Source organism: Saccopteryx bilineata, chromosome 3 (genome assembly GCF_036850765.1).
Source record: "Saccopteryx bilineata isolate mSacBil1 chromosome 3, mSacBil1_pri_phased_curated, whole genome shotgun sequence".
In the NCBI taxonomy this organism is placed as follows: Eukaryota; Metazoa; Chordata; class Mammalia; order Chiroptera; family Emballonuridae; genus Saccopteryx; species Saccopteryx bilineata.
The window spans coordinates 41,506,454-41,533,925 of NC_089492.1; the positions used below are offsets into that span (position 1 = coordinate 41,506,454).

Genomic DNA, 27,472 nt, shown 5'->3' on the forward strand with positions numbered 1-27,472 from the left:
TATGCAAAAAAAAGGTGGCGAACACCTATATATACATTCCATATACATCTTACTGGTAAAGCTAGCACCAACAGTAGTCGTGGCCGAGTGGTTAAGGCGATGGACTAGAAATCCATTGGGGTCTCCCCGCGCAGGTTCGAATCCTGCCGACTACGGGAAGCCAACCTTTTGCTAGGAATACTTTTCGTTTTGGAGAGTTCTTCATTTTTCCACAGACAATTAAAGGCCTTTACGAATGGCTGAAATAAAACAGGGACTCAATATTCCCAGAAGAGGAGCGGATGAAGGAGCTTGCGAGTAGTGTGACTGTAGTGACAACCTGGGTCCAGGAGAGGGAGATGAAACCCAAAAGCGCCCAACAGCCTGGACCGAGTTACAGAAAATCAATCACTACAAGGTCGCGCCGAACGCACGGCTCGTTACTCTCCCTCAGCAGGAAGCCCTGGGCGGTCAAACCTCGCCCACCCAACATCTACTTCTGCGCCAGCGCGTCAAGCGCCCACCCCTCCCGACGCCTGGGGCCCCTCCGAGCGACGCGCGCATGCGTAGGTGTGGGAGCGGTTGAGGGTGCGCGCTGCGGCTCGTCGCGTTGCCCCTGGAAACCACCGGGCGCTGCCGCGACGCAAGCGGGGAAGACGTAGCCGTTCAAGATGGCGAAGGAGTTGGATGAGCTTTTGGATGAGGTTGAGTCCAAATTTTGCAGACTAGACCCAGAGAGTCTGGGCTTGGCTGAGCGGCCCAAAGGCTGCGGCAGCGGCATCCTCAGCAACGACCAGAACGGAGCCAAGAAGAAAGAGAATCTCAGGTTAATGGGTGGGAAGGGTGGGCTCTTCTGATAAAACCTGCTCCAAGCCCTAAAGCCGCCTCTCCAGCTCTTCTTTCTGTTCGTCTCAGTGCCCCATCCCTGGGGCCGCACACACTCCCTGGCACCTCTCACCAAGGCCCGACTCCGCCCCTGGGCCCGCCTCCGGGAGCCCGCGGCCTCACCCTGGCAGAGCCCAGGGGTCCTGCTGGGGGTGGAGAAAGAGGCGTGCCCTCTCCTGAGCCCAGGAGTGGTTCTCATTCCCCGGGGAGGTTCCGGCACACGGAGCCTGAGCCTCTGACTATTCCCCAAGCAGACTAATCCTAGGACCAGTTGTTGGGAGGAAAAAATCATACCGTTCTGTTGTCATTAGCTGCTTTTTGTTTTACTTTAGCTCGGAGAATTTGGGAAAATTTCTTCTCTTTTGGGTTTCGATCCGAAAAGCTGCCTTTCGAATTTATTAGTGGTTTTATAGAATAAGAAGACTTCCTTCTCCTTCTCATTTCCCCCCTCCCAAAAATAAATTTTTGCGTCAAAAAGAGAATTGTCCTTCAAAATAATGCCTTGGGAAGCCTCTGCACTAACTTGCTGGAATCGCTTGGAAACGCTTGCGAAATTACAGAGCCTTGGACCAATCCAAGAAAAGCATTCTTGTTAATTTATGGCTGCATCTGTCGTATTGTTTTGGTGTGCATGTGTGTGATTTCCCAAAAGCATTATTACTCAACTTGTTACCGAATTTACCAGACTTACCTCTAATGACACTTAATTGTTTACGGAAATTTACCCTTAGCAGTTAAATATATTGAAAAGATTCTAAAGTTAAGATACAAATTCTAAAAATTAGGTAACATGGCAGCATTCTAAAAAATAAATGTAGAGCCAACTAAAGTGACTGCTTTGATAGGCTAACGCTCATTTGATTGGATGTTTATACAAATATCACTCATCAATTTGTACATTATTATCTTGAATGCTGGACGTTCTTATGTACTCATTCCCAGCACATTTACTGTTCCTATCCCACAGCAATGTTACCTTGTGATTTCTTTTATTTTTTTCTTTCCTTTAGGGAATGGAGAGAATTTATTAAAGAGCCTTCCGGACCCTGTTTGTCTGAACTAATGTGCATATAAGGGTAGAATGTCTTGCATCAGGCTTCTTAAAATGGAAAGGGTTGCTAAGGTGGATGCCCTCTCAAACGCAGGTCCTATTATGCCTCTCACTCTAGTCTGTTATTGTACTACTAAAATCCATCCATAATGCTTCTAGCACCGCATCCCACCTTACTACATCAGATTTTTCAGTAATACATTTATAAAAGCTGTAGCAGACCATTACTGTTGTCATGTGTTAAAAGTTTTTATTTGGCAATCTAGTTGTAAAGGTAAATTATGCAACAGCAGCAAAGGCCCTAAACCTAGTCAAATACAATCCCTACCTGGCATTTAATGTGAAACATTAAAATTTTGTCCTGGGCCAAAATTCGTCTTTAAAAATTAGGAACCGATTTATATTATGAATTGATTTACAGGAGACTACCTATCAGTTGTATAGTGATGTAGACTGTATCTTTTTCTTATATGACTTAAAGTACTGAAATTGTCTCTTAAAATGATAGCTTTGAAAATAATAAAATAAATAATCATGCTACATCTGGATACCAGGAACAAGTGGTCAAAACATACAATTTTTTAAGTGTTCAAAAAGATAAAAAGAATGTAAAAAGACTGAGGGAGGCAGGTTAAACTGCAATAGTAATAAAGTGGTTCAGGGTAATACAGATGGGAATATGTACAGATAATATCCTAACCTCCATAGCTGTAATAATAGCCAATATTTATTGAGTCCTTTCTATATGCTGAGTGCTTTATAGATGTTATTTCATTTAGCCTCCACAAACATATGAGGTGAATACTCTCATTCCCATTTCATTGAACAAACCAAGTCAGAAAAAGAGTTATTTGATCAAGCTCATATTTTCAGTTTTACCAGGACATTGTAGATCAAGATTTAAGCTTTTATATATACCTTTCACATTTAATTCTGGGTTTCAAGTGTTTATATTTCTTTTATTTAGAATATACCTTTTATTTTTGACAGAAACTATCTTAAATGAAGATTAGATTATAAGAAGCAAAGTTAGGGGAAGAACTAATAAATATATATACATATTAACCTTTGATTAAGATTATTGCAGCATCAAAAGACCAAAAAAATGAAAATATATTACACTGTCCTTGAACATTTGTATGATTTCTCAATGAAACATTTCTTTTTTCATTTCTGTAGCACAGCATAGGCAAACATAGGCATCATGAAATTGTGTGATCTAATAACAGACCAGAATTTTACATAAGCTCACAGTTTGGATCCCTAACAGCACTGGTTAGGTTGGTAGGATGTGAATGCATCTGATTCTTGAAATTGTGAAATTGAGTGAGAGAGCAGAACCCAGGGAGCATATCATAAAAACCAAAGGAAGAGAGAATTTCAAGAGGAAATTTTAGGAACCTGCTGTCATAAAGGACATTCAAGGAATTGGTACCCAATAATGTTAGATGCTTCTGAAAGATTAAAAAGAATTGGAACTGAGAAAGGCCATTAAGTATAGTGAATAGAAATTACACGTGAAAGAAGTTTTAAATAGTTGTCTAGATCTCCTTTTTACAGATAAAATGTTTGAGGTTCAGAGAGGTTAAATCTTTTAAGCTAGATTAGTAATCCTCAACCAGTAATGATTTTACCAATCAAGAGGCATTTTGTAGTTTCTTGACATTTTTGATTGTCACAACTGGGGAAGGGTGTGCTATTGGCATCTAATGTGTAGAAGTCAGGGACACTGTAAAACATCCTATAATGAACGATAGCCCAGCACTCTCTGTCTCCCACACACACAGCAAAGAACTGTATGGCCCTCAATGTCAGTTCTAAGATTGAGAAACCCTCATCCAGATCACTAGCTGATGCTGAATCCAATATACTTCTAAGGAAGTAGAAATAATGGATATAGACTTCTCCTCAGTAGTAGGTTAGAGAGAGTGGCACCTTCAAGAGGGTTTTATTGGGGTTTTTTGGAGTGTTTCTTTGAAGAGCAAAGTCTTAAGCCTATTTATAAATCAAGAGAAGAAGCCAGTACAGAGCAGCAAACATTAAGGATAAAAGTTAGGGAACAACTGCAGAGGCAAAGCTTGGAAATAAATAGAAAAAAGGAATCAGGCATTCACTGTTGGGCAGCAGTCTGCATTTCCTTACATCAGATTAATTATCTTACCACAAACAATAACAAAGAAGGCCTATAGTCCTAATGCTTAGAATTTTTTAGAGTAAATATGTTTCTAAAATTGGAGTTTGACTAAAAAACCTGTCTTCTAAAATAATCTAATTGCCCAATGAAGTTATGAGGTTGATGTACACCATCTGTAACATACAAACTCTAAAGAGTTTGTTTTGCTTAGTGTTAGGTATACAGATTGTCCTAGATTTAATTCCAAGCCTCTCCACTATTTGTATGACCTTGAATGAGTGTCTGAATCTCTCAGTCCCTGTTTCTTCATTATATACTAAATATTCAGTAAATGTTAGCTATTAAGTTCCATGCAGTAACAGTTTATATCAATCCTGTTATTGCTTAACCTAGAGAGAGTAGAAAGGTAGTTGAAACATTCTAAACATTCTGCCAAATAAATATTGCTTTTTTTTTTTTAATCATTTGATAATATAACCTTTGACTCCTCTACTGAAAAGATCTGTTTCACTTGCAGTGAAACCCTTAGGGAAAAAATTAGAATGACTAATTAAAATTTCTTTGTGTGTAATTTTCAGGTTCTCATTACAATTGTATATATTTTATATTCTTTAAGTGGTTGACATTTTCAAAGTACATGCCCCACTTTCTCTTGAAGATGATGTATACATAGCTTTAAATGTATTTTATAAAGTATGTAAGTTTGTAACTGACAGCCTATATTTTTGTCTCAACAAACTTGGGCTATGTCCATAGCAGGAAAAAACTTACTGATTTTACATTTGTTCTTCTGATATCAACTCTAAAAATAGATTTTATTTAAATAAAACTTTTGTTACTGGCTGACTTTCTATTCTCTTAAGCTTTAGCTGTTTTGTTTTTCAGATCAACAGAAAGATTTAAAAAAGAAGATGATCTTGACGGTCTTATTAGTGAAATATTTGAAGAGCCCAGCTTTGATAAAAAGTCCTTTGTAAGTCAAGTGTTATAAATATGCAGTAATTTTTTTCATTATTTAAGGCATGTTTAGAATAGTCTGAAAACCCATAAAATGCATAAGTATTTATACTCCTTTGCATTCTGATAAATACTGTCATCTAAATAAATTCTGCTTAGAGTTATAGAAGAAATAAATTATTAGAAATTCTCAGTATATGTTTGCTATTCATTTCTGAGCAAGAATATGAAATTAGATAAGCTGTTAGAACAACAGTCAACTCATAGTTGAAGCTGGTTACCTAGAGAATGCTTTTCTGAAAGACTGAAACAAACAGCTTTCATATAGGACTGTGCTTAGCATCTCAGATGCAATGCCATGACTGTTATCACATGATCCATGAGTAAATTATTAATATGTTAAATGCTTATGTATCTATATCAATGTTTTGAAAAGCTCATAAAATAATATAAAAGCCACATATATACCATTCTTACTGAACATATATTAATGTTTTGCCATTATTTGCTTTTCTGGATTTTTTTTTAAATAAAAATTATAGCTATAGTAATAATACTCTCCAAATCCTACTCTATTGTCTTTCTTCCCAGAAGTAACCACTATCCTTCTTATTTATACTTTTATTCTTTTATTACATATCTGTGTAACTATAGACAATTTTTGTTGATGTGTAATAGCTTGTTATATATAATTCCACCACAATTTATTTATCCACTTCCCTGGTGATGGGCATTTAAATTATGCCCAGTTGTTGCTCTTAGAAACAATGCCTCATCAGCTGTCTTTGCATTCTTCTTACCATGTACAGAAGTTTCTCTAGGATGTAAAAACCTCGAAGAGGAATTGCTAGGTTATAAGGTGTGCTCATTGTCAGTTTATTTACCTATTGCCAAAGTGCTATATCATTTATATTCTTCTTACCATCAGTGTATGAGAATTTATATACTTTAATTATTACCATTTTGGTAGTTGCCAAATATATTTGTTAGATTTTAAAGAAAGAGACCAATGAATGTTTAAATTACAAGTACCACAAAGAAAAAAAATTGAAAAACTAAAAAAATACCAAGAGATTTTTTTATTTTTCAGTTACAGTTGACATATAATATTATATTCATTTCAGGTGTACAACCCAGTGATTAGACATTATATAACTTACTAAGTCATCATCCTGATATGTCTCATACCCATCTAACATCATATATAGTTATTAAAATATTTTTTTTTCTTTTTTTCTTTTTTTTTTTGTATTTTTCTGAAGCTGGAAAGGGGGAGAGACAGTCAGACAGACTCCCACATGCGCCCGACCGGGATCCACCCGGCACGCCCACCAGGGGCGATGCTCTGCCCCTCCCGGGCTTCGCTCTGCCACGACCAGAGCCACTCTAGCGCCTGGGGCAGAGGCCAAGGAGCCATCCCCAGCGCCCGGGCCATCTTTGCTCCAATGGAGCCTTGGTTGCGGGAGGGGAAGAGAGAGACAGAGGGGGGTGGGGGGCGTGGAGAAGCAAATGGGCACTTCTCCTATGTGCCCTGGCCGAGAATCAAACCCAAGTCCCCCGCACGCCAGGCCGACGCTCTACTGCTGAGCCAACCGGCTAGGGCCTAGTTATTAAAATATTATTGATTGTTTTCCCGACGCTGTACTTTACATCCCCATGACCCAGTTTGTGTTTCTTAATCCCTTCACCCTTTTTACGCATTCCTCCCAAGTCCCTCCCATCTGGCAACCATCAAAATGTTCTCAGTTTGTATCAGTTCTGCTTGTTCATTTATTTTGTTTTTTAGATTTAATTGTTGATAAATATATATTTATTGCCTTTTTAATGTTCATATTTTTTAGAGTTTTTTTTTTTTCTTTTTAAAGAAGGCCCTCAGCCCTGGCCAGCTGGCTCAGTGGTAGAATGTTGGCCCAGCATGCACACGTCCTGGTTCTGACCCTCAGTCAGGGCACATATGAGAAGCAACCATCTGCTTATCATCTCTTTTTCCCTCTCCCCCTTCTTTCTCTCTTCCCCTCTCCCAGCCAGTGGCTCACTTGGTTCAAGCGTGGTTGGGCATAGACAGGATAGCTCACTTGGTCCAAGTGTCAGCTTCAGGCACTGAGGATAGCTCGGTTGATTTGAGCATTGGCCTTAGACAGGGGTTGCTGGGTGGATCCCAGTCCGGGTACATGCAGGAGTCTGTCTCACCATCTCCTCTCCTCTCAAAAAAAAAAGAAGAAGACCCTTTAACATTTCATACAGTGGTCCCTTGTCTATCGTGGAGGTTAGGTTCCAGAACCCCCACAATAGGCGAAAATCTGCAAAATAGCTACCTTATATTTATTTTATTATTTATATATTTTTAAGGCTTTATAAACCCCACACTCCTATAAACCTTTCCCACACTGTTATTAACCTTTCTCACACTTTTTAAATACTTCCTATGCGCTCTTAAACACTTTTTACACTCTTAAACCTATGTAATTTTAACAACACATAAAATTCTGTATGGGTACTCACCAGTGAATATACTACAACTTGAATGGTGAAGATGATGAGGAATTAGCTATGCAGTACTGATGACGATCGATGAAGGTGATGACGATGAGATGAATGTACTGCTTAGCCAAGGAGAGCATTACAGTATTTTATTTTGAATTAATATTCTTTTAATATATTTTAATTAATATTTTTTATATTTTTAAATTTTTAGGCTAGAAAATGCTTATTTTACTGTAAAAATGATTAAAATAATACATAAAAATATCTATATACTGAAAAATCTTGCAATATAGCAAAAAATCCATGATCCAAAATTAGATATATAAAATTTAAAAATCTGTGATACAGTGAGACTGCAAAAAGTGGACCATGATATGGTGAGGGACAACTGTAATACTGGTTTGATGATGATGAACTCCTTTAGCTTTTTCTTGTCTGGAAAGCTCTTTATCTGTTCTTCAATTCTAAATGATAGCTTTGTTGGGTAGAGTAATCTTGATTATAGGTCCTTTTATTTCATCACATTAAATATTTGTCACTCTCTTCTGGTCTGCAGTGTTTCTGTTGAGAAATCAGCTGACAGTCTTATGGGAGTTCCGTTGTAGGTAACAAACTGCTTTTCTCCTGCTGCTGTTAAGATACTCTTTGTCTTTAACCTTCTGCATTTTAATTATGATGTGTATTGGTGTGGACCTCTTTGGGTTCATCATGTTTGAGACTCTGTTTTCCTGGACATGTATATCCATTTCCTTTATCAGGGTAGGTAAGTTTCCTGTCATTTTTTTAAATGGGTTTTAAATTTCTTGCTTTCTCTTTCTGTGCCTTTTGGCACCCTCGTGATGCAAATGTTGTTGAATTTCTCACTAAGGTCCTTGAACATCCTTACAACCAGTGTTTTGAACTTTTTGTCAGGTAGATTGCTTACCTCCTTTTTTAGTTCTTTTTTTGGAGATTTCTCCTTTTATTTAGGACATGTTTCTTTGTCTCTGCATTCCTGTGTTTGTGTCTATGTATTAGGTAGAGCTGCTTTTGTCTCCCAGACTTTGTAGAGTGTCCATTGTGTAGTAGGTGTCTTGTAGGCCCAGTGGCACAGCTTCTCCGGTCACTGAAGCTAGGCACTCCAGATGAGCCCCTGTGTGGGCTCTGTGCATTGTCCTCTTATAGTTGAGCTTGGCATCACTGGGAGGAATTGATCCTCCACCCACCCCACCCCCCGCTCCGCCAGGCCAGTCAGCTTTGAGGACTGGCTGCAACTGCAGCAGAGGAGCTGCTGTCCAGAAGTAACTTCTGCAGGGCAGGACTTGCTTTCATGGGGCTTTGGTGCTCACCAGTTACACCCCTTGAGTATATTGCTTGTGGAGTTGGTAGGGTTGTAATCTGGATTGGTCTAATTCTGTCTACCAGGTGCACTGGCTCTGGGACCTCCCAGGAGGTTCAAGGTCAGCCACTGCCTATGCCCTGCTTGGGGCCACCCAGCGCAAATTACAAAGTGGATATGGATATGGGTATGGGCCACTTACATTTGTGTCAACCAGACGAAAAATAAAATGACTAGTATAGATTTTAAGATTTTTATTTCTCTAAATTTAACATTTTTAATTCATCTGAGGTAAATTAATAAGTTGATGGCCTGTGATTAACATGTTAACCCAATAGGAATGGTGTTGAATGCTGTGCGAACAACAGTGTATTATAAAATGCCAAATAGCAAGGTTGGTTTAATTAATAGTAGAGGAGGGAACTACATGATTTTCTTGTGATTCATTGATTATCTCAACAATTTATTATTCATTTTTACAGGATGTGCATCTGGATGTGAGGCAATATTTCTTCAGTATAGGGCAGTTCAGAAGCAGAAGGAAATATTTCCCTGGCTTCGCTTTAAGATATACAAATCTGAAATAAAAGTAACTTTTACAATCATGAAAAAGTAAACTTTTATGTACTTCTCTATGCTCCTTTTTTTTTAGTTATCCAATTTTTCACTCTGCAAGGGAGAAAGCAACTCAAATAAACTTCTGAAAGAGAGCAGATTAATGCAAAACATTGATTGAATGAGAAAAAGAGGTGTCTGAATAACTGGTTCATACTCATCTTATCCGCAGAGACCAGATCATGCTCTTGAGAGTAGAGCCCGACTGCTCAACCATTTTGTGTTTCTGAACTGCTCTTAGATGCACACGAAAAAAGCCCAGAGACAACAGTAAACATCCCAGTATGCCAGCTTTGAGTTATAAGCATGAATCTGGATGGTACATGAAACATATTCTGTAAATCAGAGAGACTCATGCACATTATTAGTTTTGAAATGTGCACCCCAAATTTTTCCATTTCTGTTTAACATCAGATAAAAAAAAGTTAAGAGAAATAGTAAATTGAAATATTTTTGCCTCCATTAAATTTCCTCACCTACTAGATAAAATGCAGGCATGTCTCTGCATAGTTTAAATTGCATTTTCTCCATCTCACTTCCTCTCCTTGGCGGTGGTCCTAGTATGTAGGTTGGTTTATGTTGTTTGGTACCATATACCAGTTAACACTTAATAAATGCCTGCTAATGATGATGTTATATAACCATATAGGAACTACTGTATGGTTTTGACTGGGTAGTACTTCATTTTCCTCAATTGCCTATTGGTTTATACCTTTCCATTTAATCAAAATTAATATTCCTGAAGTTATCCAGGAGTTCGGTTAGTTTATTTTTAGTTCAGGTGAGTACCATTTATGGACTTTAAAAAGGGGTCTGAGGGTTTTTTTCCTCCTCAATTGAATTTTTTCAGGATGAAGTTTTAAATAGAAGGTCCTTCGTATTAAATCATTTTACTCTAGTATTAATTGAAGAATTATAAAGTGACTCTAAATCTTAGCATGCTAATAATGACAGTATATCAATTTCCTAGACTAAAAGTTAGCAAAGTAATTTGTAAATTCCTCAGGGAGGTCTACTTCCCTTTGCCTTTAAGGAAAAGGTTTTGATCAGTTTTATTTCAGAAACTTTAAAAGGATACACATTTTTTTATTTAAGTCATTTAAAAACATTCCTGTTATAAAAAAAGAATATTAGTTTTCATGTTACAATTATCTAAGTTACTCTTGGCCTTTTATTGTTTTGTTTTTTTAACAGAAATTAAAATCTAAATCTTCAGGTAACACATCTGTCAGAGCTTCCATTCAAGTCCTTGGTAAAAGGTAAGTTGAGATTGCTTTGGTAAATTATACACACTAGTGAGCAAACACTATGAGCATAGTCTAGTAGATTTTATTACCATTTAAACAATAGTGACATTGAACAACAAAGCACTGGTTGGCTTTCCGGAGAAAGACCAATAGCAGTGTCTTCCATGTTCTTATGGTCTGTGACCCCTTAGTGTAAAGAAACTTGAATGGGGGCTTATTGCTATTGTAAATAATTTTCTGCCATGTGAAAAAAAAAAGTGTGAACAGTTTCTCAAAATTAATGTTCTGTTATATTCTTCAGTATTTACTTTGTCCCTTACATTATTTGGCAAACACTTTTTTCTGTGACTCATTTTAACTCCTTGAGTGTTCCTGAATATACAGGTTATATCCAATAAAGCAGTGATCTCGAAATAAAGACTTCCTCTTTAAAGCAGTTGGCTTGTTCAGAAAAGTACACAATTTGATTATAAGACCATAGAGTCAACAAGGTTAAATTAACTTCTCATATTTCTTTTTTGTTGGAATTTTCGTCTTCTCCCATCTGTTGAACATGTCTAGCTGCAGCCCTGTGTACCTCGGGGGAAGCACTGCTCCATGTGGTATTGGAACAACCACTTCACGGAGGTAGGATATCAGAAATGTACTGTACTTTCTTATTACGTTTTCTAGATTGATAACCTGCTATTAAAACATAGTTCATATCTTGTCATTAGTCTGTTTCATAATGAGAAGTATATTTTATTAGCCAATCCTAGAGCACTTTACTGAAATCTTTGTTATTCTTGAGTGATAGCTGTTAAATGCTGTGATGTTGGGTTTGTGTTGTTAATTGTGTTGATATCTTTTTCTGAGCCCCACTTTAAGTGGCTGGACCACTCCAGTCCCCGTGTGGTTTCCACTGGACACCAGGAGAGTGAGTTCTGCTTTGCCATTTTCTCCTCTTGGCAGTGGAAGCCAGTTGGTAAGAGAGGCGAAGCAATGCAGCCAGGCAGCTATGTGACACGTTGCCCACATTGTCAGCATGAGAAGCTGTGGGTCTCAAGTACCCAGAAAGTTCTCATAGTCACTTAATTTTACATATTTAGAAGGTAGACGTCCTCCTTTCTTTATTTCTTCCCCTTTGCTTCCTTTACTCATTGTCTCACTTAAGGCAGTCGTATGATCATGATGCCACCTAACCCAAGCCTCATATTCCTAGCATATTCCATTATCATTGTCAAATATTGGGAAGACAGAATGGTTTTAAGCAAATCTTTCTACTGTCCTATTACTTTGGTTCTATCTTTGCAGAGGCCTAATTACTTCGATTATTATATTTTTGTCATTTATAAAACTTAATTTTTGTTAAGAAAGAGAAGACTAAGATATATTATTGTATGTTGACCACATTTCAGGAGAAATAACTATAATATTAAATATATAGTAGATGTAGATTCTGAAAATATATTGTTGGAGCGTTGTGGTCTTGTTGACTAAGCCTAGGAACCCTGGGGAAAGAGACTGTAGGACCCGAGGGAAGTTGGGAGTCTGGGGAAGCCTGCATCAGTAACACCAGGCAGTAGACAGGCTAATAGCAGTCCACTGGGGTGCTGCCTACTTATACAGGTTGTAAATAATAATTGAGAGTACTTACATAATCATTTGGTGATGAGTGTCTACACAAAAAGTTAAAGGTACAGACTGCCGTTAGAGAAAAATATAGCCTGGTTTTTATCGATTCTGACTTACCTGTGTCAACTCAGTGAAACTCATCTAAATTATTTCCGTTTCCAAGGAAATTATTATATTTCAGCAGCAGGAATCCTATATTCTGCTTTTACCTTTCCATTTTATCTCAGGAAATATGTAGCAATGTTTGCTGACCAGTGTCTTCTGATTTTAAAAATGGTCTTTATGACAATAAATTTTGTTTTCTTCTAAAAAGTAAACATTTCATTATGATTTTCTTTTTTGTCCTTTTTTTTAAAAATTTTATTTAAAAAATTACATTTAAAAGATGACATTGACCAATAAGAGGACATAGGTTTCAGGTAAACATTTCTATAGCATTTGAACTGTTCATTATGTTGTATATCCATCAGCCAAAGTCAAATTATTCTCCGTCACCATATATTTTGTCCCTCATTACACCCTGCCCTCAGCCTCATATTCCCCTCCCCCTGGTGACCACTTTACTTTTGTCATACATAAGCCTCAGTTTTATATCCCACCTATGTGTGAAATCATATAGATCTTAGTTTCTTCTGATTTACTTATTTCACTCAGTAAAATGTTCTCAAGCTCCATCCATGTTGTCATAAATGGCACTATGTTATCAATTCTTATGGCTGAGTAATATTCCATTGTACAGATGTACCACATCTTCTTTATCCAATCCTTTATCAAGGGATACTTTGATTGTTTCCATGTCCTTTGGTTTGGTTCTAATGTAGAACCTATTCTGGATAGAATTTCAGTAGGCAAAAGAACAGTTTGCTTTTTATATATGTATATATCTTGTGGGTCCTGCGCATAATATTGATCCAAAATGGCAAACCCATCAAACCTCATTCCTACCTTCTACACAGGAGCAGAAAACAGACTATTTGCATTTTTATGCACAAGTAAATATATATTTATATTTACAGATCTTTTCTTCCTTACCCATTACAAAGATGCTAGTTGTCAGTCACCGTTTTTGTGCCACAGATCAGCACCCACGGAAAGAGAAGCACATACCTGTTCATGTATGTGCATGTAAAACATCTTATGTGTAAAGGACTTTATACTATCCAGAGCACTTTTTATATATGCATAGTGGTTTACCCACTCCACAGGGAAAAAAAAAGTTGCAATTAGAGCAAGAATTTTTAATCCCATTTTATAAATGAAGAAATTGAGGCACTGGTGTTAAACTCATCAAACACATGTTAATTAACTACCTGCTTTTCAGGTCTTAGGTTTTGAGTGAATACATCATGGTGTACAAGTAAATGGACAGTTCCTTGCATTCAATGAGCTTTCAGTCTAGATGAGCAGAGAGACTTTAAACAGATAATTCTACCAATAAGTGTTTAATTTTCACATAATATGTAATGTGAGGGAAAGTACAGAATACTATAAGCTTAGATAATTGGCACCCCAATTATCTAAGGTGAAGGTTAAAAAATGCTTCCCTCAGCAAGTAACATTAAATCAGACTACAGTATGAAAAATTAGTAGGAGTTAAGAGGGGACTATTGGAGCCAGAGAGTACACCAGGTTAAATTTATCTGTAAGCTGGGAAGGAGTGTTGAAGGAGCAGAGGACAACCCAGTGAGCTAGACCATAGAGCAAGGGTCCCCAAACTACAGCCCGCATGCAGCCCCCTCAGGCCATTTATCCGGCCCCTGCCACACTTCCGGAAGGGGCACCTCTGTCATTGGTGGTCAGTGAGAGGAGCATAGTTCCCATTGAAATACTGGTCAGTTTGTTGATTTAAATTTACTTGTTCTTTATTTTAAATATTGTACTTGTTCCCGTTTTGTTTTTTTACTTTAAAATAAGATATGTGCAGTGTGCATAGGGATTTGTTCATAGTTTTTTTTTTATAGTCCAGCCCTCCAACGGTCTGTAGGACAGTGAACTGGCCCCCTATATTAAAAGTTTGGGGACCCCTGCCATAGAGAATGGGGGAAGGAATGGCTCCTGATGGGGCTGGAGAGGTAGTTGAGGGACATTTGGTTTGTGGTCCCATAGTCCTCTAGAAGATTTTAGAGAAAGTTTGTCATATATGTAGTGAAAGCCATTGGTGGGTGGGTGGGTGGTTGGTTGGTGTTTTGGTTGGTTTTTAGCAGAGGGTGTCACCTAATCTTATTTCTGTTTCTAAAGAAAGTTATTTTGGCGCTCAATAGAAAATGGATTGGAAAGTGGAGGGGCAAAACAGGAGAGGACCCAGGGAGACCAGCCAGCAGGCAGTAGTTACAGTGGTCCAGGAAAGAGATGTAATGGTAGCTGTGATCCGAGTGGTGGCAGTGGCTGTAGAGAAAAGGTGTCACATTGGAGCTATTTAGAATCTAGAATTGACAAAATTCAATGAATTAAATGACTATGGGAGAACCTTAACAATGATCCCCAAGCAATGTTCCTTGTGTAAGGTCATATTAAGTATTATCTATAAGTAAGAACTCAAATGTGTAACTTGATTTCTGCTTCATTTTGCTTTCTAGTAAACCAGTTTGTAGAAGGCCATGTATACTTTTGTAAGAAGGGAAGATCTTCACTGTTTTTGCTACTACAGCTGCTATTATTTTCCAGCTGTCCAAACATCAAAACTCCCTAATCTACTGTGTAGATCTGACAGAGTTTAATTGAGAACCACAGGGTCTGGACATAAGGCTACTACTACTTTGAGCAGTTTTGGGGTATTAATATCTTCAACAAAGATTTTCATATTGCCTGACTAAGCTGTGGCACAGTGGATAAAATGTCAGCCTGGGAGGCTTAAAACCCATGTTCAAAACCCCGAGGTCACCAGCTTGACCGCAGGCTCACTGGCTTAAGCATAGGGTTACCAACTTGAGCCTGGGATCATAGTCATGACCCCATGGTCGCTGGCTTGAAACCCAAGGTTGCTAGCTTGAGCAAGGGGTCATTGGATCAGCTGGAGCCCCCCCAGTCAATAAATGAACAACTAAGATGCTGCAATGAAGAATTGATGCTTCTCATCTCTCTCCCTTTCTGTCTGTCTGTCTCTCTCTTTCAAAAAAATAAATAAATAATAGACTTTATTTATTGGCTGGACAAAGGGACAAAGCTGTTGGTAACACCTTCATATTCTAGTTCCTCCATATTTTAGAGAAAGAACCCTGATAGTTTATTTTTCATTGGGATCATGACTTATTTTAGATATGCTATAGTTGTACATTGTTATGAAAGAGAAATATTTTTAAGCTCTGAAAATAAATACTGATTTACATGCTCAAGGCATAATGAAACTGAGTCTATTCTGCCTATTTTCCATGTGTTTTATTTGTTTGATTTCTGGGTAGACTTCTGGTTCGGGAGTAATACTCAATGATTTAGAGTGTTAAGATTTGAGTCTTTTACCCGGTTGGTGGAAAGGATAAAGAGTAGTAGCAGGAAGTGTGGTCGCATTAATAAGGTACAGATAAAACCAAAGCGTTATTTTCAAGCCAAATAGAATTTTACTCCTAATTATTTTTTAAACTACTTGCAAGACTGGATTATTCCATAGACTGGTACTAATTATGATCTAACAGACTGAATCGTAGCAGCAGAATGATTTCTTAGCTGCAAGTTAGTTTTATTTTTCTCAAAGGACAGTGTTTGTAGGAAAATGTGGTGGTGTGAATAGATTTGAATAAACTACTAAATTTTAAATTAAATTAAAAAGCTGTATTTAACATTATGGTTGAGATTTTACACATACAAAACGTCAGGAAATTCAAAATTATGGTTCCCACAACAGCAATAATTCAGCCCAATTGCACTTATGTATTAAGGCATTAAAGTTAACACTCTGTACAGTCATGTAATAAACTACATATGCATAAGAAAGCAAGTTATGGCAGCTTTGGGAACATCATTTTCTATTTCCTGACTTGTACATTCAAAATTTAAATCAAATGTGTATGAATATAATTGTGTTGCATTTCATATGTACAAATACAACTTCATAAATTACTAACAGTTTTTAAGAAAATATAGCCCTGGCCAGTTAGCTCAATCAGTCAGGGCACACACTGAAAGCAACCAATGAAGCATGACTGAGTGGAACAACAAATGAATGCTTCCCTTACCCATCCCCTCTCTCTTCCTTCCCCTCCCCCTTCTCCCTCCCTTCTCACTCCCTTCCTCTCTCTGTCTCTAAAAGAAACAAATTAGGCCTGACCTGTGGTGGCGCAGTGGATAAAGCATCAACCTGGAAACGCTGAGGTTGCCGGTTCAAAACCCTGGGCTTGCCTGGTCAAGGCACATATGGGAGTTGATGCTTCTTGCTCCTCCCCCTTCTCTCTCTCTCTCCCCTCTCTATAATGAATAAATAAAATCTTTAAAAAAAAAGAAACAAATTAGGCCTTGGCCAGATAACTCAGTTGGTTGGAGTGTTGTCCAGGAACACGGAGGTTGCCGGTTCCATTCCCAGGTCAGGGCGCACACAGAAGCAGCTCGATGTTCCTCTCTCTCTCTTCCTGCCTCTCTCAAAAAAAAAAAAAGAAAAGAAGAAGAAATAGAATTGTTTATGCAACTTGTTTGGTTATTGTTATGATTAATAATAACATTAAGAATAGAAAGCATTTATTCTCAAAGGAAACTGTAGGCCAAAAAAGATTTGCAGTTCTGAAGTTACCGTATTTGAATTTTAAGAGAAATAAGTGAAAAATATCTAAGTATGGGTTTTATTTTATCTTTAATTGCAGAAATATTGTATTATTATTGAAAATAATAAAAACAGACTTGAAAGGTGTATAAAGAAAAAGATGATAATGTCCTTCCTTCCCCTCTGTTCCCACCATTCTTGAGACAAGCAGTGTGGGCTACCTAGTATATTACCCTCCATGTTCTTACCTTATCTAGGACAGTAGATAAATGCTCATTCATCTGCTGCCTATTATTCCATAGTATAAATATCTTGCATGTTATTCAGTCTTTTCCCTTTTTGGTAGGTATCTAAGTGATATCTTGTTTTTTTGCCACTTCAACAATATTGCAGTGGAAATTCTTAAGATACATGTTTATATTGGTGCTCTTATTTATATACCATAGCTTTTCCAAACTGGGATTGCTAGTACCATAGCTAGGGATAATTTTAACTTTAAAATAATCGCAAAGGTTAAAGCAGTTCACATAGTCACCAGAAATGTCTGAGAGGCTATTTTTTACTAACTTAAATTGGTTAAAATTTTATTTTGTTGTTCCTTTGAATTTTAATTATTTGTTATATTTTACCTTTTCACAAACACTATGTGCCAGGTACTCTTATAAGCACTTTACCAACATTAACTCGTACTAATTCTAAGAGATATTTAAAATTTTTAGTATCCCCATTTTACCTACAGGGAAACTGTATCCCAGAGAAGCTGAGTTACTTGACTACAGTTACACAGCTAGTAAATAGAATAATTAGTTGAACCTCCTAGACAATCTGTTCAGAATCTAAAATGTTAACTACTATTCTATAATACTTGTGTTAGTGAAATTGAATAATTTTTAAGCTTTTTCTTTATTTGTTGTCATTTGTAAATACTCTTTTGTATAATATACGTATTAGACCATGTGCTGAAAATGTTTCCTTCCACTCTATTTGTTTTTGGTATCTTAAAAACTCTTATTTCCTTTTAATTTTTAGATGACCAAATATATATATATTCTTTAAAGTAAATCACATTATTACACAAATCAAATTGTTTGCAGCAGCAATTCACAAAAGTTGTCATATATTATCATTTTACTCCTAAAGTCACTATGTAGTATACAGGTTTTGAGAATTGCTTGGCATTTGAATTCTTCTGGTATTCACTAATTACCCATTATGTGCTAAGCACAATTCTAGAAGTTCTGCCCTCTTTCCTGCATCATCAATGTTTTGCTCTTCACTGCGTTATTGCCATCAGCATAAAGACATGCACTTTTCCCTCCCTTCTTAAACTTTCTCCTAAGCCCACTTCTTTTACCAGCTACCACTTCCGTTTAAGCTGCTCAAATACATGTTCTCAGAGAGGCCTTTGCAGACCACTCTCTCCTTATACTTTCAATTGTATTCTCCCTACTCGACGTATTTCATTTGAATCATTATTTTACCTTCTAATATTGTGATGAGTATTGTTTATTTCTTTTCTCATTACGATATAGTCTCTATAAGGACAAAAATCTCAGTAGCACATAGGAGGCTTTCAATAAATACAGGATAGGGCAAAAGTAGGTTTACAGTTATTCATATGGAAAATAATACAATAATTAATAATTATACAAAAAACTCTGTTTCACATACCCATAACTGTGTTTCCTTAACCTGTATTTTTTAAATAAGTGAATGACTGCGTTAATGCCAACTGCTAGGGCAGGGGTCGGGAACCTTTTTGGCTGAGAGAGCTATGAACACCACATATTTTAAAATGTAATTCTATGAAAGCCATATAACGACCCGTGTACATTACGCATTATCCAATAAAAGTTTGGCGTTGTCCCAGAAGACAGCTGTGATTGGCTCCAGCCACCTGCAACCATGAACATGAGCGGTAGGAAATGAATGGATTGTAATACATGAGAATGTTTTATATTTTTAACATTATTATTTTTTTTATTAAAGATTTGTCTGCGAGCCAGATGCAGCCATCAAAAGAGCCACATCTGGGCCCTGGCCGGTTGGCTCAGTGGTAGAGTGTCAGCCTGGCGTTCAGGAGTCCTGGGTTCGATTCCCGGCCAGGGCACACAAGAGAAGTGCCCACCTGCTTCTTCATCCCTTCTCCTCTCCTTCCTCTCTGTCTCTCTCTTCCCCTCCTGCAGCCAAGGCTCCATTGGAGCAAAGTTGGCCCCTGCGCTGAGGATGGCTCCATGGCCTCTGCCTCAGGTGCTAGAATGACTCTGATTGCGACAGAGCAGCACCCCAGATGGGCAGAGCATCGCCCCCTGGTGGGCATGCCGGGTGGATCCCGGTCGGGTGCATGTGGGAGTCTGTCTGACTGCCTCCCCATTTCCAGCTTCATAAAAATACAAAAAAAAAAGAGCCACATCTGGCTTGCGAGCCATAGGTTCCTGACCCCTGTGCTAGGGAAACAGAACCAAATAAGATACTGTCCCAGGATTTAAGTAGCTTAAGGGGGAGACGGATTTATTTCAAAATTATGTGGCAAAATCTGTGATAAAGGCAAAGGCATCCTTGAAAATTTCAAAAGGAAAGGAAGCACTTAAAAAAGCTGGCTTAAGTGAAGATCTTTCTCAGGCACAATTTGAAAACCATGGAACTAAAAGATCTACATATCCATTGTTTTTTTTTAATTATTATTATTAAGTGCAAATGCTTTATTAGTAATGTTATTTTCTATGTAAAATTATATTTATGTCCTTATCATATTATAATTAAAGCAACAGAGAATTATACTCACTTTTATTTTAAAAACCAAGAACAGATTTTTTTTAAATTATGAAATGCTATATTTACTATGCTTGTTAAAATGAAATCAACTGCCTTTGAATTTTTGGAATATAATTTTATTAATATCTCTAAACAAAATAGCAGGCTTAAGAGTCCTCATACAATAGTGTTTCATAGTAATTAAATTGAAATTATATAAATAAAAGGTATTGAGGGAATTTATAGATTAAATTTAGATCTCAAATATGAAGATGTTCCATTTTGTTTCTTTGTTATCTGTACAGTGTACATGTATGCATATATGTATCAGTGTGTAAGATCTTAGTGAAATAGGTCTGTGTAGAAATTTAACCTGAAAGTTTAGGTATATAATCCATCCATTAGTATAAAAGTTTATCATCAGTTTAATATTTACTTTTTTTGTTGTTTACTCAGTAATTTGTAATACATAGTATATCCTATGAATAAATCATATTTCTATATTTAAAAATACCAATTATCTTTAATATACACTTCTTTTTCTCTGAACAGAGTGTGTGACCATCTGCGTTGTATAGCATGTGATTTCTGGGTAGTAAGTTACGATGACTATATGTGGGACAAATCATGCGATTATCTGTTTTTCAGGTATGCTTCTAAAGAATTTCACTGTAAAAATATAGCAAGTATAACTTTATATTTCTTATTTCACTATAATGTCTCTTGGTGGACTTGGTCAGATTGTGTGGCCTCTACCTCTTCAATATTTCTCTCATCCATCTCCTTCTTTTTCATCTGTCTACTATCAGCCTGAGTAAGGACATGGTACTTCTAGACAAGAGTATAGATAGATACAGCCTTTTCACTGACTTTTCTGCCTGCAATTTCTCCTTTTAGACCATCTCTTCCTTACTGAGAATTAAAGAATAACTGAGAGTATGCCATTCTTCTACCCAAAACCCTTCTGCTTACAGAATCATGCCCAAATTTCTTAGTATTGCATCCAAGCCCCTCCATGATCCAGCTGTTTCTGCCATTCAGTTTTGTCTTTCCACAATGTACTTTTCACCTTCACAAGATTTTACTCAGTACTACCATTCCCCATGACTTTGTGCAAGCTCTCCACCTTCTGGGACACCTTCTCAGTATATCTGCCTCAACCCTCCCTGCCCCTCGGGGTACAATTCATTATGTATCTTCCATGAACCCCTTACCATTCTCAACTTGGAAGTAAATTCATCCTTTCTTGTGTGTCCACAGCACTTTGTGTCTGTTGTGTAAGATAAGATTGAAAGTCTTAGGTTGATATATGTCTGCCTCCCTCCTTGTGGTCAGGATAGTCTTACTCGTTCTTTTGCATTTTATACATTTTTATACACTACTGATACCTAATATTTTTATGATGTCATAAGTTATAAAAATGTACTTAAACTGTATATTTACATTTTTAAATAAAAATTTAGTTAAAAATTGCATTTTTTGGCCCCTAACCTGTGCCTAGACAAAGATAATATTTTCAGATGCAAGTAATCAGAATATATTGTAGCACTCTCTACTAGCATAAAGAAAAGTGTGAGTCTTCCACACCTCTTCCCACAGTCATTCTCATGTAAATCCCTAGGAGTTTCTTCTAATTTAATAGTTTTTAAACTTTTTCACATCAGAAATTGCTTTGAAAATCTTTTGGAAATTTTGAATCCTCTTTACACACACACACATATACACACTCATACACAATTGAAATGTACAAATACATGGGAAAATTATAATTTAAGAGGTTTCACAGTCTTCAATCCAAATAAAGCCTAGTGTAGTTCCAAAATCCCAGGTCAGGTTAGCCTATTTTTAATCCTATAGTTGAAAAGTTAACTTTTAATTTTATATCTGTTTTATATTTTTCTGGCTTGTCTAAAGCCTCTGCAAGATACTATCTTCTAGTTAATCTAATTATTTATTAGTAATCCCCATATGTCAGCAAGATGAACCATCAATTTTTATAAAACTAGTATAGGATAATAGAATGCATGTAACATTAAAACTGGAGTGAACATAGGCATCAAGTAAGCTTTTTGGTGGTTTAGTTGGTATTTGAGGAACTTACAGTGTCTTAGAGTTCTCAGGAATGTCAGTTGGTTTACTGTAGATCTGTGGCAGCCTGGTTTTGTTTGATTTATTCATGAGGAAGAGAAGCTTTATTTTTTCACAGAGTCAGGCACAGGCACTGCCAATCATTGTAGAGTTTATTAGTGTTTCCTTATCAAACAGACATTATATAGCACCTAGTCTGTGGCATTTTTAGATACTGGGCTCACAAAATGAGTAGAACCCAATTTCTATGCTCAAGTAATGCAGTTTGAAGGGAGTGACACCATGTGATAACTATGATAGTGGAGATAGGTTAAAAGAAAATATCAAAGGACAGGTGGATACACTTCACCCTGAGGTATCAGGAAAAGCCTCAGAGTCTTAAAGAATAATTTGGAGTTTGCCTAGCAAACAAGATAGACACTGGTATTATTTAGGGGGTATTTTTTTTTAATTAAGTGAGGCAGGGAGGAAGCAGGAACAGACTTCCTCATGCACCCAACCGGGACCCACCTAGCAAGGACCTACCAGGCGATGCTTTGCCTGACTGGGCCATAGCTTCATTGCTCAGCAACCAAGCTATTTTTAGTGCCTGAGGCCAAGGCCATGGAGCCATCCTCAGTGCCTAGGGCTAACTTCGCTCAAACTATTCTAGCCATGGCTGTGGGAAGGGAAGAGAGAGAGAGAAACAGAGGGGGGAGGAGGTGGATAAGCAGATGGGCACTACTCCTGTGTGCCCTGACTGGGAATCGAACCCAGGACTTCCACATGCTGGGCCAACACTCTACCACAAAACTAACTGGCCAGGGCTTAGGGGGTATTTTTAAAGACACAGGTATAGCCACATGTGGATACAAGGACAGGAGATGGAAAGAGTAAATGATAGTAGGAAAGAGAGATCAAAAAGAGCAGAGCCAGGAAAGCAATAGAGCAGTCTGGATTAATTTTTTTAGACAGTGGATAATCACTAAAGCTTTTAATCAGGGGAGAGATATGAATAGAGTTTGAATGTATGGGAACCAGGCCAGTTTAGAATCATGGGGATTATTGAAAGATGTTATAATACTCCAGTGGGAAAGAAATAAGGATCTCTTTGGGTGGAAGGAGGTAAGATATTCGTTGCATTCATGGGGAAAGCTAGGAGATGGAAGTTTTTTCACATCTGATGGTCTGGCTTTGTGAGTGAGGATGCGATCTGCTAAAAGTAAAGGAACGGAGGGTAGATGAAACACTTGAGGAGGACAGGCAATAGTCACTAAGGGAATTCAGGAGAAAGTGGTAACCAAAAGCAAGTTAAAAGGTTTGCAGAGTGCCATGGAATGCCCAGCAGAACATGGAGAGCCATTTATTTTTAGTAGAATCATTCTGAACATTGGTTATACAAAGAAACAGTGTACAGTTGTTTATTTGGTCCTTTTTTTATAAGTGAGTGAAACTCCAGAACTTTCTAAAAAGCATAATCTATAATTTATCATTGTGCCATAATGGCTGAATAAAGTGTTTTTATTTTTCTATTAAATCATTTTCTGTATGGGAAATAAGGAAATTATTTTTTTCTGAGCTTTTAAAATATGTTCTTCTTAAAAAGCATTTGAAGTGTCTTAGTTTTCTGGCTTTCATTATTCCTACTCCTGAAATCTCTAATTAAGGATTCAATCAGGTATCAGATGTTAAATTTGTCAATATATATTGCATATTGCATAAAGAACATTTTTTTCTTTATCATTTAGTTTTTCATTGAACACATTTAGTTTTGTGGATTTTTTTCTCTGATAAAACTTAGGTGATTCATTTCTTCTCCTGACTCCCTACAAACTTTAGCTAAATCACTTAGCTCATCAAAGTCTCAGTTTTCTGAAATCAAACAACTGATCTGGAAAATCTCTCTGGTTTTGTTAGGTTCTAAACTTCTAAATTATGCCTGGATTTTGTACAATACAGTACTGAGTGTAGTGTCCATCGGCCACCAGAGGGCACTTTGCAGCCTGCCTTCTATCGCAGTGACATAAAAATCAAAGACAGGACTATATCTCATTTTTAAATGTTTATACTGTATTTCATCGTTTTACTTTGCATTTTTTATCATTTCATTTTGAATTTTTTCATTTTTCTTCTTCTGTGGAATAGTTACATAAATCTAGGACATGAATTATCATGAAAATCATAATTGCCTTTTAAGTAGTTAAACTTAATTAACTGCTCTAGTCATTTTTTATAATTGCATCAAGTCAGATGGTTATCACTTTTCATGATGGTCCTTCCCACTGATTTATTTTAACATTATTGTCATTTAATGTAGGATAGGCATTTATTTTGTTGCTGATACTATAAAAGTAAATAACATCATTAAAAAATGAAAGATATGTAAGTTCAAGACATAGAAATAACAGGCACTTTTTCTATATACATGAAAAATTTCTATCGTTAACCCATCAGAAGCCTATTATTTTTATGCCTGTTATATCCCCTCCATTTGCCACATTGTAGGCTTTAGAATATGATGTAATGAGTATCTGGGGTAGGACATGAACTACCATCCTTTTCACTCTATTCTCATATCATATACCATCTCTGATAAGACAAATCAATAATTCTTCAGCTTTTTAGGTCATTGAGTTCTAAACAGCCTTAACAAATAGACCTAGAGACTTACTATTAAAAAGTACTCATTACGAAAGCAATATCATCAGAAAGAACACAAAGCATATCTTCTGTTTTTTTGTATGAGGGAAACTAAGATTTGTTTGATGTTCTGGGTGTCGTAAAGATAGGAAATTAATGCAATTAGAACTTAATTTTAAGTCATTAAGCACTGACAAAGCCACTATTCTAAAACATTCATGTTTTAATAATAGGAACAACATGCCAGAATTCCACAAATTAAAAACAAAGTTGGTAAAGAAGAAAGGAGCACGAGCATATGCCTGCCAGTGTAGCTGGAGAACTATTGAAGAACTGACTGACCTTCAGAGCGATCATCAGCTGCGTTGGGTTTGTGGTAAACATTAAGAATGCAGACTTTTGGCTGGCTGGATGGCTTAGTGGATAGAGCATCGCTCAGCATATGGACATCCTTGGTTCAGTTCCCGGTCAGGGCACAGAGAAGCGACCATCTGCTTCTCTCCCCCTTCTCTCCCTCTTTCACTACCACAGCCAGTGGTGGATTGGTTTGAGCGTCAGCCCCAAGCACTGAGGATAATTCTTTGGATCATCAGCCTCAGGCACTAAAAATAGCTCAGATGATTGAGTATCACACAGGTTGCGGGGTGGATCCTAGTTGGGGTACAGGTGAGAGTTTGTCTCACTATCTCCCCTCTCACTTAAAAAAAAAAGAATGCAGATTTTTCACAAACAAATGCATCCATGACAGCAGTCTCCATTTAATCATCATATTATTTAGGTAAAGGTATATATAGCAGTATCATGCCCTTTGGAAAAAGTCCAGTTTTTTTTAATGACTATATTAGTTTTCAAAGACTAAATGGACTTAAGAAGATAATGTGCTTTATCTAACATTTTGGAATTATTTCTTTTTCATAGTGGACATTTTACCTTGTAGTAAGTAAGGTAACAAGTTATCCCAATTCTTCTTTGCCAGCCTAACTCCTGTGTAACAGAAATTTAATTAAGGAGTTTTATACCAAATTATAGCTGTCCATTAGCAACTACAGTATTACTGACTGCTAATATACTTAGCATATACATTTCTCATTTATAGCATTTAAAGGAGATCAATCAGCCAGTACAGAGAGGTCACTGAGGGGTATATACATCACCTCGTCCAGTCAGAGCTGTTACTGTGAAAGATCATAATTTAGGTGTGGCAGAAACCATGTAAGTAGTGACTAAGCAGTTTTCATGAGTACAAGTATATTGTAAATAAATACACTGCATATATCTAATCTTACCTCACCAATCTAAAGTGATATGTGCAATAATGATAAGTATGTATTATGGGATTTAGCTTATTTCTCCTCCCCTTGTTCAGTTAGATATCAAAAGTTATTTCACTTGTAATTTTAGCAAATATCCATTTATATATATACACACACATATATATACACACATACACACACACATATACACATACACAAATACATATACACTTAAGCAAATCCTTTTCTTAGCCATGACACATTTGCACATGTGTAACACTTAACTCTAGTAAGTCTAGCATTATAACAGAACAAATCTGCTGGTGGCAGATACTTACATTTTTGTTAAGAATATGTTTATAGATCTTACCTTTCAATAAAAATGTTTTACTCCACCTTACCAGGCGATGACGCAGTGGATAGAGCATTGGCCTGGGATGCTGAGGACCCAAGTTCAAAGCCCAGAGGTTGCCAGCTTGAGCATAGGGTCACTGGCTTGAGCGTGGGATCATATACATAGCCCCATGCTCACTGGCTTGAGCCCAAGGTCGCTGGCTTGAACAAGGGATCACTGGTTCGGCTGTAGCCCCCTGGTCAAGGCATATAGGAGAAAGCAATCAATGAAAAACTAAGATACCACAATAAAGAATTGATGCTTCTTCTCTCTATCCCTTCCTTTCTGTCTGTCCCTCTCTCTTCCATCTTTATCTCTCTTGCAAAAAAAAAAGTTATACTGCCTAAAATTTTAGCTCCTAGTAATATATCCAGAAACGGGGATTTTGGATCGGTCACCTGTTTCAAAAAATAGCACAGCAGCAAGATTCACACATTCAGCGAAACTCATGGAATTTGGCAGTTAGTCATAATGGTGATGTTTGCTTTTTATTCAAATGAACAAATTTACTAAATTATTAACTTTAAAATATACTTTTTTTATTATTTCATTGTAACTATTCTATAACTTGGATCCATTGCCCATGTTTGACATTGTATAGCATAGAATTGTAATAATTCCCCAATGTCAGAAATGTATATATAACTTCATGTTTTTGTCAATTTACTTTATAAGCTTTTTAATGTTGTATAATTTTTAGTCTAAGATATAGAAAGGATATTATGTGTATATACAAAGGGATAATTTATTAACAGTTGTAATTTAAGCCAAAATGCATTTACTTTTGTATCAGTACAGAAGAAAAGCATATTTTCTGATGAACTATAATTTTAAAATACACAATCTATAAGACTTACAAGACGTTTTGCTCATTTGTTTTCAATGTTTATAATAATTTTCTACCCTTAACAAGAATCTGTTTTTTGTCAGGCTAGATAGCAACTCTATTTGAACTATATTATACTCTCTGACCCTATCCTACTAAGAAGTGAATAAATAACAAATAGCTTTATTCTACATATATTTAGTTATATTTTATTGTATAGTAAAATATTTATATTGTGATTAATTTGAGATAATTTTGATAATTTCTATTAAAAGGTCAACAAAAAAGTTTCCAACCGTCCAGTTTAACAGGGAATTTATTTATTTACGTTGAGGAGGGAGCTGTTTCTGTGTGTGTGTGTGTGTGTGTGTGTGTGTGTGTGCGCGCGCGCGCGCGCGCATGTGCAACAGAATATGGGTATTTAAAGGGGCAGGTCCAAGTGCCACAAGAACAAGCCATGTTGATATGGTATATAGCAGCCTTCTTTTCTTGGGCGAAAGAAGTTGGCATCATACTATAATTTTGAATTTCTTTACCTCTTTTTCTTATTGATCTGATATTTAAAAA

At 36.8% G+C, this 27,472-nt stretch overlaps 1 protein-coding gene and 1 non-coding gene across 3 annotated transcripts; both read left to right on the top strand.

The window, feature by feature from the left end:
* Positions 1 to 26,392, top strand: CFAP418 (cilia and flagella associated protein 418). 2 transcript variants are annotated; one of them, XM_066266013.1, is made up of 6 exons: positions 344 to 805; positions 4,935 to 5,022; positions 10,618 to 10,682; positions 11,232 to 11,297; positions 20,278 to 20,373; positions 24,666 to 26,392. In XM_066266013.1, exons 1-6 carry the CDS (start codon positions 651 to 653, stop codon positions 24,817 to 24,819), a joined length of 624 nt encoding a protein of 207 aa, XP_066122110.1. In that variant the 5' UTR covers positions 344 to 650; the 3' UTR covers positions 24,820 to 26,392. The 2 variants fall into 2 exon arrangements, with proteins under 2 accessions (XP_066122111.1, XP_066122110.1); XM_066266014.1 differs by lacking the exon at positions 20,278 to 20,373 and having other exon boundaries at positions 1 to 805.
* Positions 74 to 155, top strand: TRNAS-AGA (transfer RNA serine (anticodon AGA)). The gene has a single exon. It is a non-coding gene; the product is annotated as a tRNA-Ser (tRNA).
* Positions 26,393 to 27,472: the final 1,080 nt, after the last annotated feature.

Bases quoted from the DNA above. Each gene is read 5' to 3' on its own strand.
- CFAP418 (XM_066266013.1), top strand. From the start codon at position 651: ATGGCGAAGGAGTTGGATGAGCTTTTGGATGAGGTTGAGTCCAAATTT. The intron at 806-4,934 runs GTTAATGGGTGG...TTTGTTTTTCAG, and splicing joins AAGAAGAAAGAGAATCTCAG to ATCAACAGAAAGATTTAAAA. The intron at 5,023-10,617 runs GTAAGTCAAGTG...TTTTTTTAACAG, and splicing joins GCTTTGATAAAAAGTCCTTT to AAATTAAAATCTAAATCTTC.